At 38.9% G+C, this 19,965-nt stretch overlaps 1 protein-coding gene across 1 annotated transcript in view; it reads left to right on the top strand.

Moving 5' to 3' along the window:
• Positions 1 to 2,750: 2,750 nt before the first annotated feature.
• The window catches only part of LOC133649954 (uncharacterized), a 39,225-nt gene continuing 22,010 nt past the window's right edge, over positions 2,751 to 19,965 (top strand). Inside the window, exons 1-10 of the mRNA XM_062046672.1 lie at positions 2,751 to 2,851; positions 2,919 to 3,166; positions 3,240 to 3,388; positions 11,206 to 11,334; positions 11,429 to 11,590; positions 11,658 to 11,781; positions 14,481 to 14,614; positions 14,672 to 14,831; positions 14,914 to 15,014; positions 18,017 to 18,114. Of these exons, the coding sequence (XP_061902656.1) occupies positions 2,753 to 2,851; positions 2,919 to 3,166; positions 3,240 to 3,388; positions 11,206 to 11,334; positions 11,429 to 11,590; positions 11,658 to 11,781; positions 14,481 to 14,614; positions 14,672 to 14,831; positions 14,914 to 15,014; positions 18,017 to 18,114 (1,404 nt within the window). The 5' untranslated portion in view covers positions 2,751 to 2,752. The remainder of the gene's footprint in view (positions 2,852 to 2,918; positions 3,167 to 3,239; positions 3,389 to 11,205; positions 11,335 to 11,428; positions 11,591 to 11,657; positions 11,782 to 14,480; positions 14,615 to 14,671; positions 14,832 to 14,913; positions 15,015 to 18,016; positions 18,115 to 19,965) is intronic.

The following is a 19,965-nucleotide window of genomic DNA, read 5'->3' on the forward strand; positions in this document are numbered from 1 at the left end:
GCTTCTTGGTGATTTTATGGATGTAGTTTTAGTTCCTGTCTTGCGCTCTTATTTTGTGGTTTTTCACTTCCTGTTTTTCCCTTTCCTGCAGCAGCTTTATCCCTGCCTTTGAGCACTTTTCCCCTCACCTGTTTTCTGTTTGTAATTAGCCGTTTTTAAGTTGAGCTTGCGACACCATTGATTTGTCTGTCATTATTCACAATTCACTGGTGACTGTTGAGGATTTGTTCGATGCAGTGCTCTAGTACGCTCGTACTTTGTGGACGCCGTCTGCTCCACCTTCCGAGTAAGTGTTTTTGCTGTGTTCCAGCATTTTGGTTTTGTCTCCCTCATAGTCTGTCCGTTCAAAGCACTTCCCTTGCTTTTTTTGTTGTTTTGTTTGTTTAATGAATAAATCCCTTTTTTACTGCACGCTGCCACCTCGTTCGTCTGCATTTTTTAAATCACTGCAGCCTTTGTCATCTTCCACAACACAGCACCTGACACGGATAGGCGAAAGAAGATGGATGGATGGATGGATGGATGGTATTACGTCTTAAAGGCCTGCTGAAACCCACCACTACCGACCACGCAGTCTGATAGTTTATATATCAAAGATGAAATCTTAACATTGCAACACATGCCAATACGGCCGGGTTAACTTATAAAGTGCAATTTTAAATTTCTCGCTAAACTTCCGGTTGAAAACGTCTATGTATGATGACGTATGCGCGTGACGTCAATCGTTGAAACGGAAGTATTCGGACCCCATTGTATCCAATACAAAAAGCTCTTTTTTCATCTCAAAATTCCACAGTATTCTGGACATCTGTGTTGGTGAATCTTTTGCGATTTGTTTAATGAACAATGAAGACTGCAAAGAAGAAAGCTGTAGGTGGGATCGGTGTATTAGCGGCGGACTACAGCAACACAACCAGGAGGACTTTGAGATGGATAGCAGACGCGCTAGCCGCCGACCTCACCTTGATTTCGTCCGTCTCCGGGCCGCCGACCGCATCTATGATCGAGTGAAGTCCTTCGTCGCTCCGTCGATCGCTGGAACGCAGGTGAGTACGGGTGTTGATGAGCAGATGAGGGCTGGCATAGGTGGATAGCTAATGTTTTTAGCATAGCTCTGTGAGGTCCCGTTGCTAAGTTAGCTTCAATGGCGTCGTTAGCAACAGCATTGTTAAGCTTCGCCAGCCTGGAAAGCATTAACCGTGTAGTTACATGTCCATGGTTTAATAGTATTGTTGATTTTCTGTCTATCCTTCCAGTCAGGGGTTTATTTCTTTTGTTTCTATCTGCATTTAAGCACGATGCTATCACGTTAGCTCCGTAGCTAAAGAGCTTTGCTGATGTATTGTCATGGAGATAAAAGTCACTGTGAATGTCCATTTCGCGTTCTCGACTCTCATTTTCAAGAGGATATAGTATCGGAGGTGGTTTAAAATACAAATCCGTGATCCACAATAGAAAAAGGAGAAAGTGTGGAATCCAATGAACCCTTGTACCTAAGTTACGGTCAGAGCGAAAAAAGATACGTCCTGCACTGCACTCTAGTCCTTCACTCTCACGTGCCTCATCCACAAATCTTTCATCCTCGCTCAAATTAATGGGGTAATCTTCGCTTTCTCGGTCCGAATCGCTCTTGCTGCTGGTGTAAACAATGGGGAAATGTGAGGAGCCCTTCAACCTGTGACGTCACGCTACTTCCGGTACAGGCAAGGCTTTTTTTATCAGCGACCAAAAGTTGCGAACTTTATCGTCAATGTTCTCTACTAAATCCTTTCAGCAAAAATATGGCAATATTGCGAAATGATCAAGTATGACACATACAATGGATCTGCTATCCCCGTTTAAATAAAAAAAAATCATTTCAGTAGGCCTTTAATAAGTAATTATTTGTATATATGAATTTAAAAAAAAGATTATTATAATTAAAAAATATTTTTAAAAAAAACCCATTATGATTATTACAAATTGTATTACCATTATCAAATAAATGTTTATTAACGAATTGAAAGTTAGTCTAATCAATAATAGTGATATTTTCGTTGTCATTATTTTTATTAACAAATATTTTGGAACAAAAACATTTTAATTATTATAATAATTACCAATATTAATATTAACATTAAATAAATCATATTTACAAATGTATTTAAAAAACGACAATAATATAATAATTGTCATCTTTACATTATTTTATTCTATTTACAAATATGTTGGTAAAAAAAAAAAACAGAACTGTAATAATATAATTTTTATCAAATACTTATTTTTAACAAACTGTATTATTACATTATAGTTACACTAAGGGAAAATCACAGATAATTCATAGTATCAAACACACCTAAAAAAACAACTCAAATCAACATTTTTGAGGCAAAATCTGATGTTTAAGGCCTGGAAATACACCCCCCCCCCCCCCACCCCCTCGCCCCCCGGCAGCATGAGAGCATCTTTTTGAAGATATTAAACAAAAATTGTGTTTTACTATAGTATATATAACTTGTATAGTGGTATATGATAAAATGGTAGAGTTCTTGTCATGTATGTTTTCCACATGTATTTGTTTGCAGTTGTTATGTGTTGTATCTTAATTGCATGTTAGTTGATGAGTAATAACAGCTTCTCCATTGGTCATCCATGAGTCAAGAGCAAAGTTGCTCAACACGCCCACCCCTCAATCTCCCCTCCTGGGCGTGCAAAAACTATTTAAGTAGCGTACAGAAGGTCTGTATTCACATTTACACTGAGCACAAAAAAGATGACATTCTTCAGGCTGTGCATTTTCCTCAATTTGGCACTTGCAGTTTATTGTATTCCAGTATCACAGATTCCTTCAGAAGATGAGAGTCTGGCAGAGGTGAGATTACTTTCACTGTTTCTGCTGAGTTACCCCTTTTGCATGTCTTTCATCTTTTTTTCCCCAGGGTTACTTGAAGAAGTTCTTCAATCTTACGGAGGAGAGTGGCCCTCCGTCCAGACGGGGGATCAATCCGCTGAGTAGGCGTCTGAGTGAGATGCAAAGATTCTTTGGTTTACAAATCACAGGCACGCTGGATGCGGACACCTTGGAGATGATGAAGAAGCCTCGCTGTGGCGTTCCTGACAATCATTTTGCCAGATTCTCCATCTTTGGAAACAACCTCAAGTGGCAGAAAAATAGTCTGACATACAGGTACATGATTTCATGATCACCTAACCAAACTTTGTGCTTCATATTTGTTTTTTTGTTGTTTTTTTACGTGCAGGATAGAGAACTACACACCAGACATGTCCCAGTCAGAGGTGGATGATTCCATAGTAAAAGCTCTGGATGTTTGGGCCAAAGTGACTCCTCTTAGATTCACTCGACTCTACAGCGGCACAGCAGACATCATGATCTCCTTTGGTCGACGATGTGAGTACAATAAACGTTGAAAAAAGCCCAAAAAATAATTAAAACTAAACAAAAATCAAGTCCAAAGTCAGTTTGGGCCTGTCTTTCTGGGCTTTGCACTTCGTGTCTGTAATGCAGGGGTGTCAAAGTCAAATGGACGGAGGGCCAAATAAAAAATTTAGCTACAAGCCGAGGGCCGGACTGTTCGAATGTTCATTGAAAAATTTTTAAATGACGCATATAGTCTAGTGAACCTAATTGAACCTACTGAAAACCTAACAAATATATTCCAATATGATCAGATAAATAAAGCAATATTTTCTTATGGCTCTGTCAGTAATCTTTAATTTTCAACAGACACAAAAGACAAATTTCCTTTATATAAAAATCCCCATAACATGAACATTAAATGAAAGAAACCGGTATTCAAGGCACCATCAGTAGCCTCTATTTTCTATTTTAGCAAAACTGGGCTAAATTTACTTCAAAGAAAAAAACAATAATAGCAATTTTCTATCATCCACTCAACTGAAATATTTTTAAAATATAATTAAATTGAAATACAATAAAATAAAGTGCAAAAATCTATAAATCAAAAACAACACTTTGTTTAAGGAGAAGTAACATGCAGTGAAAACAAATATTAAACTTTAACTTTTAAACTTGAATTGAGTAAAAACTCTAAATATGTGATTGCACAGTAATGTTCACATTAAACCCCCCTCCTCCCTCCGTGGGAGGGAGGCGAGTTGGGTGCCCGAAACCCCCCGCTGGTTTCGGCCCGCCCCTTGGCGCGCGTGGCACGGCGGGCTCCGCGACCCGACGGCTGGCCCTCGTGGCTTGACGGCGGGCGCGTCCCGACGGGCCGCGCGTAGGGGTCGAACGCAGAAGTCTCAGGGCCTCGTGGTGAGGGGGTGGCCTGCGGGTTTCGGCCCGCTTGACCCCCCGCTCCGCTTGGCGCGCGCGGCACATGACGGGTTCCGCCACCGACGCTCGGGCTGCAGCCCGACGGTGGTGCGGGCCCGGCGGTGACGCGCGGTTTGGGGAAACAAAGCAGAAGTCTCAGGGCCTCGGGGCCGGGTTTCGGCCCGCCCCCTTGGCGCGCGTGGCACGGCGGGCTCCGCGACTGACGGCCGGGCTGCAGCCCTTCGGCCGGCAGGCGCGTCCCGGCGGGCCGCTCGCCCCCTTTCGGAACCTTGGACCGGCATCCGCTTGGTGCGTGTAAAAGATCTGCGGTCTAAAAAAAAAAAAAATAAAAAAAATAAAAAAAAAAAGATCTGCGGTCTGCGGGCCGGTTCTAATAATAAATCAAGATCATCCCAAGGGCCGTAAAAAACCTTCTCGCGGGCCGGATATGGCCCGCGGGCCTTGACTCTGACATATGTGCTGTAATGTGTAAGCACTGAGATTGACTCAGTACGGCTCGGTTGGTAGAGTGGTCGTGCCAGCAACTTGAGGGTTCCAGGTTCGATCCCCGCTTCCGCCATCCTAGTTACTGCCGTTGTGTCCTTGGGCAAGACACTTTACCCACCTGCTCCCAGTGCCACCCACACTGGTTTAAAAATGTAACTTAGATATTGGGTTTCACAATGTAGAGCGCTTTGAGTCACTAGAGCATACTTGCCAACCTTGAGACCTCCGATATCGGGAGGTGGGGGGTGAGGCGGGGGGCGTGGTTGGGACGGGGGCGTGGTTAAGAGGGGAATATATTTAAGCTAGAATTCACCAACTCAAGTATTTCATATATATATATATATATATATATATATATATATATATATATATATATATATATATATATATATATATATATATATATATATATATATATATGTGTATGAAATACTTGACTTTCAGTGAATTCTAGCTATATATATATATATATTTTTTTTTAATTTTTTATTTTTTTATTATACATATAAATAAAAGAAATACTTGAATTTCAGTGATCTGGAGGCTATCCAGTAGATGGCAGTATTGTCCTGTTTAAGAGTGTGACAACTTTGCTGTTTACGGCAGACAAACTGCTTTACGGTAGACTAAACGTGACTGCTGTTGTTGTGTGTTGTTACCGCGCTGGGAGGACGTTAATGAAACTGCCTAACAATAAACCCACATAAGAAACCAAGAACTCGCCCTCTATCATTCTACAGTTATGACGTCATTGGGCAGGCAAGCTGTTTATATTGTGGGAAGGCGAACGTGAGAACAGGCTGTCCCCACTCAGGTCCGCATTGAAATGGAGGGGGCGTGGCCTCCAGCTCTGGCTGAATACCGGGAGTTTGTCGGGAGAAAATTTCTGCCGGGAGGTTATCGGGAGAGGCGCTGAATACCGGGAGTCTCCCGGTAAAAACGGGAGGGTTGGCAAGTATGCACTAGAGAAAAGCGCTATATCAATATAATTCACTTCACTCTTTCATTTTAATCTATGAGATTTTTTTTAGAATTTTTAGATTTTTAAAAAAAGCATATTTTCCACAATATTTCAGTTAGGCTCCAAACTTTAAGACTTTTGGGAATTTTACTTTGTTGTTTCCTATACGCCAGGGTTGTCAAACTCATTTTCATTGAGGCCCACATTGTAGTTATGGCTGCCCTCAGAGGGCCGCTTGTTTGTTTTTTGTTGTTGTTTTTTTTTTTGCTTGTAACAACAAATGATATATGACTTTGCTTATGCACTTGATTATTATACATATTTTTTACGTACACTGTAAAAAAAAAATCTGTATTTTTTTACAGTAAAAAAACTAGCAACTCAATCACCAGAATTTTACTATAAAATGTACAGTGTTTTTTGCAACATATTACGGTAAATGGAATAACTTTACCATCGTTTTTATTTTATTCTGGCAACTGAGCTGCCAATTTTTTACCTTAAAAAAAACGGTGATACTGTTTTATCAGTAACAGTAAAAATAACAACCATAGATCTTACAGTAATAAAACTGGCAGCTCAGTCGACAGAATTTCCCGCGTAAAAAAACAGTGGTAGTTTTTTGCAATTTACAGTAATATACTGTAAAAAAAAAAAGCAAATTTTACAGTAAACTGTATTGTCATTTTTACAGTGTACAATTTGATGAATAACTTGCTCTAAAACCATAAGTCAGGTAGTAGTTTAAGTATTGTAACAAAATAAAATGTTTGGAAAGTATGATAATATATTTTTTGCTATATCGGGTAATATTTAAGTTTAAAAGGTGTGCAATGTTATGCGGCACCTGCATGTTTTTCTGTTAAAATGGAAAGAACAAATACATTTAGTAAGAAAAGATAATATACTGTACTGACACTTATTATTTCCAGGCCTTTGTTGGCCACATAAAATTATGTGGCGGGTCAGATCTGCCCCCCGGGCCTTGAGTTTGACATCCCTGCTATACGCGCTGTGCGTAGGGTACCAAAACCCATCCCATTTTGTGTGAAAAAGCGCACGTAAAATGCCAGTTAATGAATGACAGGGTGCTTTATATGAAATTCTACCACAACTTCTTGCTCTGTCACTGTTCAAAAAATGATTGTAGATTTTCCCAGGCTTGTACTCAGTTCAAAGATTCATGGTAACATTTAATTATTGTTAAATTGAATTCCCATGTATTCGTTTTAAAACAAAATGTGCATTCAATTTAAATTCAGGTTTGATTAAACAGCTATACAAATCGTTTTACGTAAATAAAAAAGTATTAAACATTTTTTGTCATTGGAGGGGGGGCTAAAAATAAAATTCTGCTTAAGGCCCCAATTGAGCCAGTGTAGAGGGTTTATAACCACCTAAAATGTATACGATATTCATATAAATAAATAAATGGCGTCCCTACTTGGCAGAAATGTACCTATCTAAGGGGGGCTGGAATGTAACCCCTAGGATAGACAAGGGGACACCGTACATCCCAAAAAATTGGAAACATTTTGGAAACATTTGAAGATTTGTTTCTCCATGTCAATCATTCAAAGACAACATCATAATAGTTAAGTTAAAATTAATTTCGATGTCAAAATATTGTTCGAATCAAATTAGGAATGTGTAACACAACCTACACCACTTGCAAAAATGCATAATGGTTCATTGTGTATTGTACTGTGTATTTATTTTAACAGTTTTATGCTGTGTACAAGGTGTATTCATAATATGTTGTGTAAAGGATATGTCACATTTCTATAAAACTTAACATCAGAGCCTGATGTCTCCTGGTTTTACGACATTTTATATTTGTGTTGTTAATAGGGTTAGGCAAAACAAGTGCTTAACTTCAGCCTAAACCCTTTCGGTCTTTAAAATTGTCAATTTATGAATTTATGGATGTATGTTTGCTTTTGTTTAATTTGTTGACCACTGACCAAAGAAATAATAATACAGACAGCTAGCACCAATATTTCGGGCAAAGTTATGTATAAGTTTCACTTTTGCATCTCATAGTAAATAACGGTGGTGCGTTCAAGGACCCTTGATTGAACTTCAAAACATGCCGTTACTTGTTTTTAAAGACAGGGGAGGCTTAACCCCCAGTAGATAAAATAAAATAAATATAATGTAATAATCATTGTAATATCCACCCATACATTTTCTACTGCTTGTCCCACTCTTCGTCGCAGGGCCAACACAGATCGACAGACAACATTCACACTCACATTCACACACTAGGGACCATTTAGAGTTGCCAATCAACCAATCCCCAAATTAGATGTTATAATGATTATTATTTTACGATTTGCTGCTACATGACTTTTTGTCTTCCGTGCAAGAGGGGACAGATTAGATTTCTTGATAGTAAAGGTTGCCAACCTCTGAACTAACCTGAAAAAAGTGAGCGTTCTCACAAGATGTCTGTGGAATATCAGCAGTTCAGTTCAACAAGCATAAACAAACTCTTTTCCCTGGAGGGGAGGAAAGCCAATGGATGTTTTCTGCTGCATGCACAGACTCGCCGTTAGTGTTGTTGTGCTCTTGCTGCCTGCCAAATGTTACACAACAACTACAACAGTGTAACTGTCAGTCAAATGTAAAGATATGTCATAGTCAACTTTTAGTGGTCCTGAGATGTCGCTGTCATATATTAGCATGATAAGCAAATTAGTATGCATTCATTTCATCTGGAGCGCCCTGTTCTTTATTAATTAACATTATACATGTGCTTTTTCACGCAATCCAGGGTCCCTCACTGATCACAGTGAGATTTGTATAAAGCAGAGATGTAGCGATCAACAGTATTAATTAGTACCATTTTAAATTAAAATGATGGAAAAACCCTGATTAATAGCAGCACTTTAATAAACTCACGGACGGACTGGCGCACTGGCTTAAATGCTAACATGAAAACAAGACGCATTAACATCTTTCCCCATTACGAAACGGCATACCACAATCTACACTTATATAACACATGGCTGTCCGAGCAACTAAGCTATTCAATTGTGCACATTGAACCTATACAAGCTGTGCTCTCTTAGAACAGAGTGAGCGAACTATACTAAACTATATATTTAACGGTGCGTTTAAAAACCACTTAAAGAGTGGGACACCACAGCACCCGTAAGAACACTTATCAGTAAAGCATAAGAAACACAAAACATGCAAAATAGTGGGTCTATAGATTTTAGTTATTTAAAAATATCAACATTTCAGTGATTTTTATTTGTATTTTTTATTTTTGGAATCAGTCCAACAAAATAGTACACAATAATACAATAATACAATTCCAATTCCAAAACCAAGAATAGCAATCAACAGAGCAATTGAGAGGACACACAAACATGACAGAAAACAATCCAAAAGTAGTCAAACAAAAATGAATAATATCAACAACAGTATCAATGATAGGTCGTGAGTTCAAACCCCGGCCGAGTCATACCAAAGACTTTAAAAATGGGACCCATTACCTCCCTGCTTGACACTCAGCATCAAGGGTTGGAATTGGAGGTTAAATCACCAAAAATTATCCCCGGGCGCGGCCACTGCTGCTGCTCACCGCTCCCCTCACCTCCCAGTGGGTGATCAAGGGTGATGGGTTAAATGCAGAGAATAATTTCGCCACACCTAGTGTGTGTGTGACAATCATGGGTACTTTAACTTTTCAACATTTTAATATTAATAGGAATTCCAACATAGCAGTGATTAAAAATCCCTCATTGACGTTATCATCACAGCCATTTATAAAGAAATAAAATAAAAACATTTAAAAAATGAACAATAGTGTCACAGTGGCTTACACTCATAAGTTTGACAACACATCGTGTCCAATATTTTCCACATAGATAAATAAGTCATATGTTAGGTTAATTTAATAGTTAAAACTAATTTAAATAATGGATCCAATATTATTATCATTGTTATCTAAACTAAATGCAGTTTTTGTATGTGGGTACATTTGAGCACATTCAACAATACCGCAATAATGATGACCGTGATCATTTTGGTAACACGAACCGTGATATGAAGTGTTCTTATTGTTACATTCTTAGTGCATAGCTATAGGCTTGGGCGGCCCAGTTTCCATCCTGGGTTTGGGTATCGTTTGGATTTGGAAGATTACTGTGCCGGTTCCTTGTTCCGATTCCAGTTCCCAACGATTCCTAGTTCCGATTCTTTTAAGAGGCAGGGTCTAAAATTTACAAAATGTACAATTCTCATAGGCAGTATATAAATATCAATCCTTTGAACTTAAAAATATACATGTTTCTTTGAACAGGAGTACACGTTCACTAAATTGAACTTTATTTTTGAAAACCTCATAAAAATCATTGACACATATTCCATTGTTTATTTATTACAGATAGGGCAGTTCCGATCAGGGTTTTATCAATCAAAGTTGATTTATACAGCCCTTAATCACAAGTGTCTCAAAGGGCTGCACAAATGACATCCTTGGCTCAGATCCCTCATCAATCAATCAATCAATGTTTATTTATATAGCCCTAAATCACAAGTGTCTCAAAGGGCTGCACAAGCCACCACGACATCCGCGGTGCAGAGCCCACATAAGGGTAAGGAAAAACTCACAACCCCAATGGGACGTCGATGTGAATGACTATGAGAAACCTTGAAGAGGACAGCATATGTGGGTGACCCCCCCCCCCCCCCCCCCCCCACATCAGGGCAAGAAAAAACTCAACCCAATGGGAACAACGACAAACCTTCGAAGGGACCACAGATGTAATAATATGGACATTTCCTGTGGAATCGGAATGTAAATCCTAGTTGTTTCCATCGATGCCTGATGCCCAACCCTATTTACTACACTCCTAGACACTTTGTACACTCTTATATAACTGTAAGATATAAAATATCGGTACTCACGAATGATGACGCAGAATTAGTTCACTATTGGCTTTTTACAAATGAACAACAAAGGTATGGAGTGTTTTTTTGCATAATTGTTTTATTAGACAAGTTTGCTGTCGTCGTTAGTATTATTTTACGACTTCTTTATGTAGCAAACTGGAGATTCATTGATTTTGTAATTGGGCTAGTACATAGTGGATATTGTCACCTGGCCAAAACTGGGAATACATTTTAAAAGCTCAGCTGAAGATCCGGCTTGCCAAGTCGGGAATCCACCACCTGATGCCCCGCTTCAGTATTTGGCCAAAGATAGATAGATAGATAGTACTTTATTGATTCCTTCAGGAGAGTTCCCTCAGGAAAATTAAAAGATAGAAACTTACCAGGTGACTGGCATGGAAGCAGACAGTTTGAAGGGTAACTACACCATCCCTAGAAATCCTCATTGGTAGCAATTTATAAAAGCCAAGGCTTTTATACCATCACGTCAGTTATGATATCAAACCATCAGAGAAGCAGTGTGTTGGTTTGGCACCACTGATTATGTTCTTTTTGGCAGCACATGGCGATTATTACCCCTTTGACGGCCGTGATGGAACCCTGGCCCACGCTTTCGCTCCAGCGCCTGGCATTGGAGGAGACGCCCACTTTGATGATGATGAGACCTTCACCTTCCGCTCAAATTCTGGTAAGATAATCAGGTGTTTTGTTTTGTTGTTGTTTTTTTTACACAGAACTCCAATTATTCAAAAGCTGTGAAAATGTACTGTTTTGTGCTGCAGGATATGTTCTCTTCATGGTAGCAGCCCATGAGTTTGGTCACTCCCTCGGCTTGTCTCATTCTGATGACCCCGGTGCCCTCATGTACCCAATGTACTCGTACAGAAACCCAGACACTTTTCTTCTGCCCCAAGATGATGTCAAAGGCATCCAATCTCTTTATGGTGCGTATCGACCTTACAACATTCCTCAACCAACCGCCAAACCAACCGGAAATGTTTCAACTTCCAGGTCCAAATACGGATCCTCAAAAGCCTGGACCTCCACCCCCCACCACCCCTGATGCTTGCGACTCAACCATGGTTTTAGATGCTGTAGCCACCCTGCGTGGAGAGATGCTCTTCTTCAAAGACAGGTACCACCGAATGACTAGAATTTGCAATTCCGGGAGGAATTGCGTGTGAATGCCCTATGTGTGCAAGCAGGTGATCTGCCGATAGGCGTAAGCGGAACTGAAATGCTTGAATGTCCAGGGTGAGTGGAGTGTGTGGATGTTGGAACGGTTCGAATCGGATGACAAATGTGGGATATGGAGAGGTTTGCCCATTCATTTTCAACGGGGGGAAATTCATGGTAATTACAGGTAATCAGGGAATTTTCGGAACCGGGTAACATGCTGGCTTAAATGTCCAGGGTGAGTGGAGTGTGTGGATGTTAAAACAGTTCACATCGGATGAGAAATGTGGGATATGCAGTAGATTGTATAATGCCCATTCATTGTCAATGGGGAGAAAAATTTGAGAAAAACTGGGAATTTTGGAAAAGGGCAAAACATGTTTTGCGTTTAATATATTGGTAGAGTAGTGTGGGTGGATGTTTGAAATGTCAGAATTATACACATTTTAAAAATGGCGCACATTTTTGGGCATTGTAGGACTATGAATACATCTATTAATTTGAATGGGAATTTCCTGGAAATTTGTGAATTTCTGGAAAACCGGGAATTTCTAAATACAAACGCCATTTCCATATGAGTTGGGAAATTGTGTTAGATGTAAATATAAACGGAATACAATGATTTGCAAATCCTTTTCAACCCATATTCAATTGAATGCACTACAAAGACAACATATTTGATGTTCAAACTTATAAACTTTATTTTTTTTTTGCAAATAATAATTCACTTAGAATTTCATGGCTGCAACACGTGCCAAAGTAGTTGGGAAAGGGCATGTTCACCACTGTGTTACATGGCCTTTCCTTTTAACAACACTCAGTAAACGTTTGGGAACTGAGGAGACACATTTTTTAAGCTTCTCAGGTGGAATTCTTTCCCATTCTTGCTTCATGTACAGCTTAAGTTGTTCAACAGTCCGGGGGTCTCTGTTGTGGTATTTTAGGCTTCATAATGCGCCACACATTTTCAATGGGAGACAGGTCTGGACTACAGGCAGGCCAGTCTAGTACCCGCACTCTTTTACTATGAAACCACGTTGATGTAACACATGGTTTGGCATTGTCTTGCTGAAATAAGCAGGGGCGTCCATGGTAACGTTGCTTGGATGGCAACATATGTTGCTCCAAAACCTGTATGTACCTTTCAGAATTAATGGCGCCTTCACAGATGTGTAAGTTACCAATGTCTTGGGCACTAATACAACCCCATACCATCACAGATGCTGGCTTTTCAACTTTGCGCCTATAACAATCCAGATGGATCTTTTCCTCTTTGGTCCGGAGAACACGACGTCCACAGTTTCCAAAAACAATTTGAAATGTGGACTCGTCAGACCACAGAACACTTTTCCACTTTGTATCAGTCCATTTTGGATGAGTTCAGGCCCAGCGAAGCCGACGGCGTTTCTGGGTGTTGTTGATAAACGGTTTTCGCCTTGCATAGAAGATTTTTAACTTGCACTTACAGATGTAGCGACCAACTGTAGTTACTGACAGTGGGTTTCTTAAGTGTTCCTGAGCCCATGTGGTGATATCCTTTACACACTGATGTCGCTTGTTGATGCAGCACAGCCTGAGGAATCGAAGGTCACGGGCTTAGCTGCTTACGTGCAGTGATTTCTCCAGATTCTCTGAACCCTTTGATAATGTTATGGACCGTAGATGGTGAAATCCCTAAATTCCTTGCAATAGCTGGTTGAGAAAGGTTTTTCTTAAACTGTTCACCAATTTGCTCACACATTTGTTGACAAAGTGGTGACCCTCGCCCCATCCTTGTTTGTGAATGACTGAGCATTTCATGGAATCTACTTTTATACCCAATCATGGCACCCACCTGTTCCCAATTTGCCTGTTCACCTGTGGGATGTTCCTGGTGCTACTTAGCAGCAGGCTTGTGTATTAAACACCCTGATACCTCACCGGGTCCTTACTCATTATTTGAGAATACGCCTGTTCGGCCGCCGTCCTGAGTCTGCAACATAGGTATCGAAATATGGTTCAGTTTAATTTTTACGTGAACGAAATTCAGTCAGTACGTATAAAAGCACAAAATTCGAGAAGCCCATCCATAACTCCGCCCCTCAAAAGCACACTGTGGAGGGAGATGTAGCCAGCGCTGCCTGCAGGAGCAAAAGTCACCGCCTCTGTCCATGGTGCTGGACAGAGTACCATCAGACGGGGCGTGGCAGTGCTGACGGCGAGACACAGCTGGCGGGTGATTAGATTTCACAGGTGGTACGTGTCATCTGTTGTCTTTAACAGTAAGCAGGGAGCAGGAGGGGAGAGAGGATACGGACGTGACTGAAAAGTCACGTTCTACTAGGAGAGAAAACTTTTGTTGACAACACTATCATTAAAAACCTTGTTAAACCTGCACGCTTGGCTCCGGTGCCGTGTCTGACAGTGGGGCCACTAGGAAGCGACTTCCACACACGCCATCTTGCTTTTAAAAAGTGACAAAACAAGCGACAGAAGAACGTTCATTTGTTTGTGGCTCTTACACAACGTTACTCCCCTCTCACGCAGCATTCATTTGAAATGATTGCACATGAGTCATGGCCAATTATGCAAACTAGATGATGAAGTCCTAGAGTAGATTGCAGTCATGTAGGAAACTCCAATGACCATTTTGAAATGACTTTGCTCGTGTGATCCCAGTTTCTTCTGGCGAAGCTACCCTCAGAGCAGATCGCCTCAGCAAAGTCTCATCACAAGTTTTTGGCCCAATGCTCCTGCCAACATCGACGCTGCTTACGAGAGTCAGAAGTCAGACAGAATCTACATCTTCAAAGGTACTTTGTATTTTTTGCATTTGGAAACATATTTCATTGTCTGACGTCTGCCTGCAGACCGTCAAGTGTGGGCTTTCTCTGGCTACGATCTGGTCCGAGGGTATCCCAAAACACTCAGCAGCTTTGGTCTGCCCAGAAGTGTGAGGAAAATCGATGCAGCTTTATATGATGTGCAATCAAGAAAAACTCTGTTTTTCGTCGGCAGTAATTACTACAGGTAAGTTTGAAGTTTGAATCAATATTTTTAGAAAAAACTATTTCATGGTCTTCCGTTCATCTTTTTTTAATTATGTTTTTAGTTTTGATGAGGCTGCGAATAGCGTGGACTATGGGTTCCCCAAACTTATTCATCAGACCTTTTCTGGCCTGAATAAAGTGACGGCAGCTTTCCAGTATCGAGGTGAGTAAAGTATATCAAAAGCAAATAGAGTTTACACTTTTAGTGAAAAACTAGTGCAGAGTTTTATAAAGTTTTAACAAAATTTAAAGTAACAAGTTTAAGTGATCAATAATACTTCAATATGAAGTTTTATCTAGACAAGTGTGTTTCTGCAGGTGATCTACTAAGAGATGCACAATTAGTAACAAGTGCAAAAGTCATGCAAACCGCCCTATTTAAATTAGGTTTTTGCATGTACTGCCAGCCGTCACCATGGAGACACTCATTTCCCTCCACCTTCAAGTTACCTGTGGCATTTACTATGTTGTGGAACATGCAACACACAAATATAACATGCATCATATTTTCTGGACTATTATAAACTCTTCTAGTGTGATCTTACTTTTTATTATTTAGCACGCCGAAAGTACTCTGATGGTGCCTGTGATGGTGCGCTGGAATGATCAAAACTAGAGATGTCCGATAATATCGGTATCAGGTTTTTTGTTTTTTTTGTTGTTGTTTTTTTAATTAAATCTACATAAAAAACACAATATACACTTACAATTAGTGCACCAACCCAAAAAACTTCCCTCCCCCATTTACACTCATTTACACTCATTCACACAAAAGGGTTGTTTATTTCTGTTATTAATATTCTGGTTCCTACATTATATATCAATACAGTCTGCAAGGGATACAGTCCGTAAGCACACATGATTGTGCGTGCTGCTGGTCCACTAATAGTACTAACCTTTAGGCAAGGCAAGGCAAGGCAACTTTATTTGTATAGCGCTTTTCATACACAAGGCAGACTCAAAGTGCTTCACAGACAACAAAGTGAAATGAAAGAAAATAAAAGCAAAATTAAAATGCAGACAATAAAAATAAAAACAGTGCAGACGTTAAAAGTTAAAAGATTAAAAGATTTAGCTGAAAGCTAAGGTGAACATAAAAGTCTTCAGTCTAGTTTTAAAAGTAGTGAGAGTTGGGGAGAGTCTTTAACAGTTAATTTTACTCATTTTTATTAATTACTATTTTCTATGTAACTGTTTTTATATTTTTTACTTTCTTTTTTATTCAAGAAAATGTTTTTAATTTATTTATCTTATTTTATTAAAACATTTTTTTTAAAAAGGACCTTAACTTCACTATACCTAGTTGTCCAAATTAGGCATAATAATGTGTTGATTTCACGACTGTATATATATCGGTATCGGTTGATATCGGTATCTGTATTTAAGAGTTGGACAATATCGGAATATCGGATATCGGCAAAAAAGCCATTATCGGACATCCCTAATCAAAATGCAAAAAAATGTGTGTTGCTAGAAGTTTTTTTAATATACGAAGTATATTTAGGGTTGCATAATAATGGAAATTTGAACAGATACCGAAAACCGATAATTTACAGACCTTTACAACCGATAACCGATATTTATCTATATGTATTTACAAAAGATTTTGTGGAAAAAAAAAAAATTATATTTTTGCCCATAACAAAACATACAAATCTAAAGTAGGGATAGGAATAATTTCAATTTATAATTCTTTACTTAATTAACAAAAATGTGGTAAAAAAATACATTTCCTACTATAATTCGGACCCATGCAAATAATTACAATCATTGCGTAGAGCAAAATAATTTTTAATATTTCAACTTTTCAGTGATTTAATTGATAGACAACCAGCAACTTAAACAATCTGAGTATGATTTTATAAAATGAAAAAACAAACACACTCAAACACAACAAATAAATGAGGCCAATAGAATGAAGCCAATAACAAAATCAATACAAGTGGAGTCACCTCTCTTGTTGAAAAAATGAAATACATGTAAATACAATTGTATTTTTCCCTGAACGTAATACAAAACATATAGAATGATAAAATGCATTTTTTCCAATAAGAAATCATAAAAGTTACAGTTGCCTGTGCTACCAGAAGGACCATGAAATTAAACAAGAACTCATTTTGTTGTCAAGTTATTTCTCCGTTAGGTATTTCCTTTTAAACTGTTGCCTCTTATCAAACACTTTCTCGTCACCTGTGGCTTTACGTTTGCTGCGGTCACCGCTAATAACGCTAGGTCTCGACTTAGCAGGACATGCAGCCTTGTACTGCTTACATAAATGTTCCCATTAGTGATTTTTTTAAGATGACTTATCAGATTTGACTGTGTTAAAGCTTGTTTTTAACCCTCCCCGTCTAATTTCTGCAGAACTAGTTTTACAAAACGACAAGTCAAATGTCTTCTTTGGACATGCATAAAGAAAGCCCACACCGGTATCTGCTGCGCAATTATGCTTTTCTCTGTACACAACAGTATCATGATATCGCATATATGCGACCAGACAGTAGGGGAGGGGTTGAGGAGCCAGGCATCAGCAAAGCCACAACAGAGAGACCAACGACAAACACAGAGATGATAAGTCTTTATTATTATCAACTTGTTTTATCAGTTGATTTTTCATTAGCGGAATCAATAGGATGTCATAATTGCCATTAGGATAATCATCAGACGCCGATAATATCTTGCATCCGTAGAAATATTGATTATTTTTAGTGTCTGCTGGCTCCAAAACAGCCATTAAGTCAAAGATTGAATTTGGGTAGAGATGACATGTATAATATTTTTATAACTGACATTAATGTGTCGATTGTCAACACGGAGGATTGTCTCTCTCCATCGTCTGTCATATCGCAGCGATCGCCTCCTTCTGACCGTGTTGCGGCAATTTGTGCGTAACTGTGCTACCTTCTTTTAACAAAACAATTGGAAGGTGCACATTTTCTTCTATGGTGCAGCTTCCTCAGGGACTTGGTTCCTGTGCCAAAAGCCTTACAAGGCGCAGAACATTTGAACGACATGGTAGGGCTTCTAATAAATAAATAAATAAAACCCAAAAGCTAGACTATGACTCTGAACAGGATCATCTGTATGTAGGATGAATTGATGGAGCAAAACGAGCGCTTAAAAATGAAAGAAAGTATAAGCTGACAATGAACGTGTGATTCGCAGGTTTCACGTACATCTACAGCGGGCCTTACATGTTTGAGTACGATTTGAGGACCGGGAGATTGTTCCGCGTGCTGAGGAACAGCTACTTCCTGCACTGCACTAACTACTAAATGGACTTTTTCGATGTCTTTTTTTAATTTTTATATTTCTGCATGTAGAATGAAACAACTGACAAAATTGTACAATGTGTGTTTTTTTTATCAATCCTGTTTGTTACATGAATATATACAAATAAAATGTGATTATTTGTAACCTGGCCTTTGTTTATGGCTGATAGAATGTCTCCAGCTTGTAGACTTTTATCATTATCTCATCAGTAAGTGTATTCAGTCCCTCATCACTTTAATCAAAGATAGAAATTGATAACATCTCATATGTCCAATTCACACTTGCAATGCCGTTTTATTAGGGATGTGCCAATCGATCAGCCACCGATCAGTATTTGGTGATCTTTTGCAGATTATTGCTTTTTAATGCGGATCACAGAGCGATCCTCTCTGGCTACCACTGTATTTATTTGTAGTCCCCCAACCGCAGCACCTACCGTATTTTTGGGACTATAAGTCGCAGTTTTTTTTATAGTTTGGCCGGGGGTGCGACTTATACTCAGGAGCGACTTATGTGTGAAATTATTAACACATTACCGTAAAATATCAAATAATATTATTTAGCTTATTCACGTAAGAGACTAGACGTATAAGATTTCATGGGATTTAGCGATTAGGAGTGACAGATTGTTTGATAAACGTATCGCATGTTCTATATGTTATAGTTATTTGAATGAGTCTTACCATAATATGTTACGTTAACATACCAGGCACGTTCTCAGTTGGTTATTTATGCGTCATATAATGTACACTTATTCAGCCTGTTGTTCACTATTGGTGTTGGGTTTTATCAAATACATTTCCCCAAAAAATGTGACTTATACTCCAGTGCGACTTATATATGTTTTTTTCCTTCTTTATTATGCATTTTCGGCCGGTGCAACTTATACTCCGGAGCGACTTATAGTTATACTTATACATAGTGTGGAGCCCCTCCCTTAAGTTAATATTTACCTCCAATTATAGTAGATAACTGTATTTCTTAGTATATTTGTCAGCATCGTCACAATCAGTACACATCATGTAAGAGGAGGGCGGATGGATTCATAAATCAGTGGTGTCGATAACAAAGGTGGTATCAGTATACAGTATGATTTATACTAACATGATTAGGTCAATGTTTTTGTTTTCTCTAAATATTTTTGTTTGCTTTGTAGGACTTTAATATGACTAACTATTTTTGTATTACAGCCCTTTTATGCACAGTACCTCCATTTTCAAGGGCTCAAAAGTATTTGGACAGCTGACGAACGAGCCACTAACTGGCCAGCAGTGTCCCAGTCCTCCTTACGTCAAAATAAATGAAGAAGTTGTTTATATCACGTAAAAAGTATCATTCGCTGCGTTAGTATCAACTATATTGGATGATCACACCTGTGCGCATGTCTGATGCAAGTGGTTATCTGACACCTTTCTCATGTCATGACTCTGAAGACATTCAAAAGGGTGAAACTAAAAATAAAATACAATAACACAAGTGCAAAAATAAAATAAGAGTTAATTGAACTTATCATCATACCAGTACCAATGAGACACATGAGATGGCACGAATTAGACTTATAGACTACATTACCACTATGAATTCAATTAACTATGTAAAAAAATATATGAATTTGTACTACCGACGCCATCTAGGATGACAACGCAATTCACTGCTAATTAGCATAACAAACAGACTTGTTTTACCACTATAGCGCATAGAGCAGGCAACATCTTGGACACAAACAAAGTTAAACTTTCCATACAGTACACAATGACAATGCAACCTTAACCAAGAGATGTAAGCTGTCATTTCTTGAAAAAGGACAGCAAAAAGTGCATGCTGGCCAGTGTTAATTTTGA

Source organism: Entelurus aequoreus, linkage group LG05, assembly GCF_033978785.1.
Source record: "Entelurus aequoreus isolate RoL-2023_Sb linkage group LG05, RoL_Eaeq_v1.1, whole genome shotgun sequence".
Classification (NCBI taxonomy): Eukaryota; Metazoa; Chordata; class Actinopteri; order Syngnathiformes; family Syngnathidae; genus Entelurus; species Entelurus aequoreus.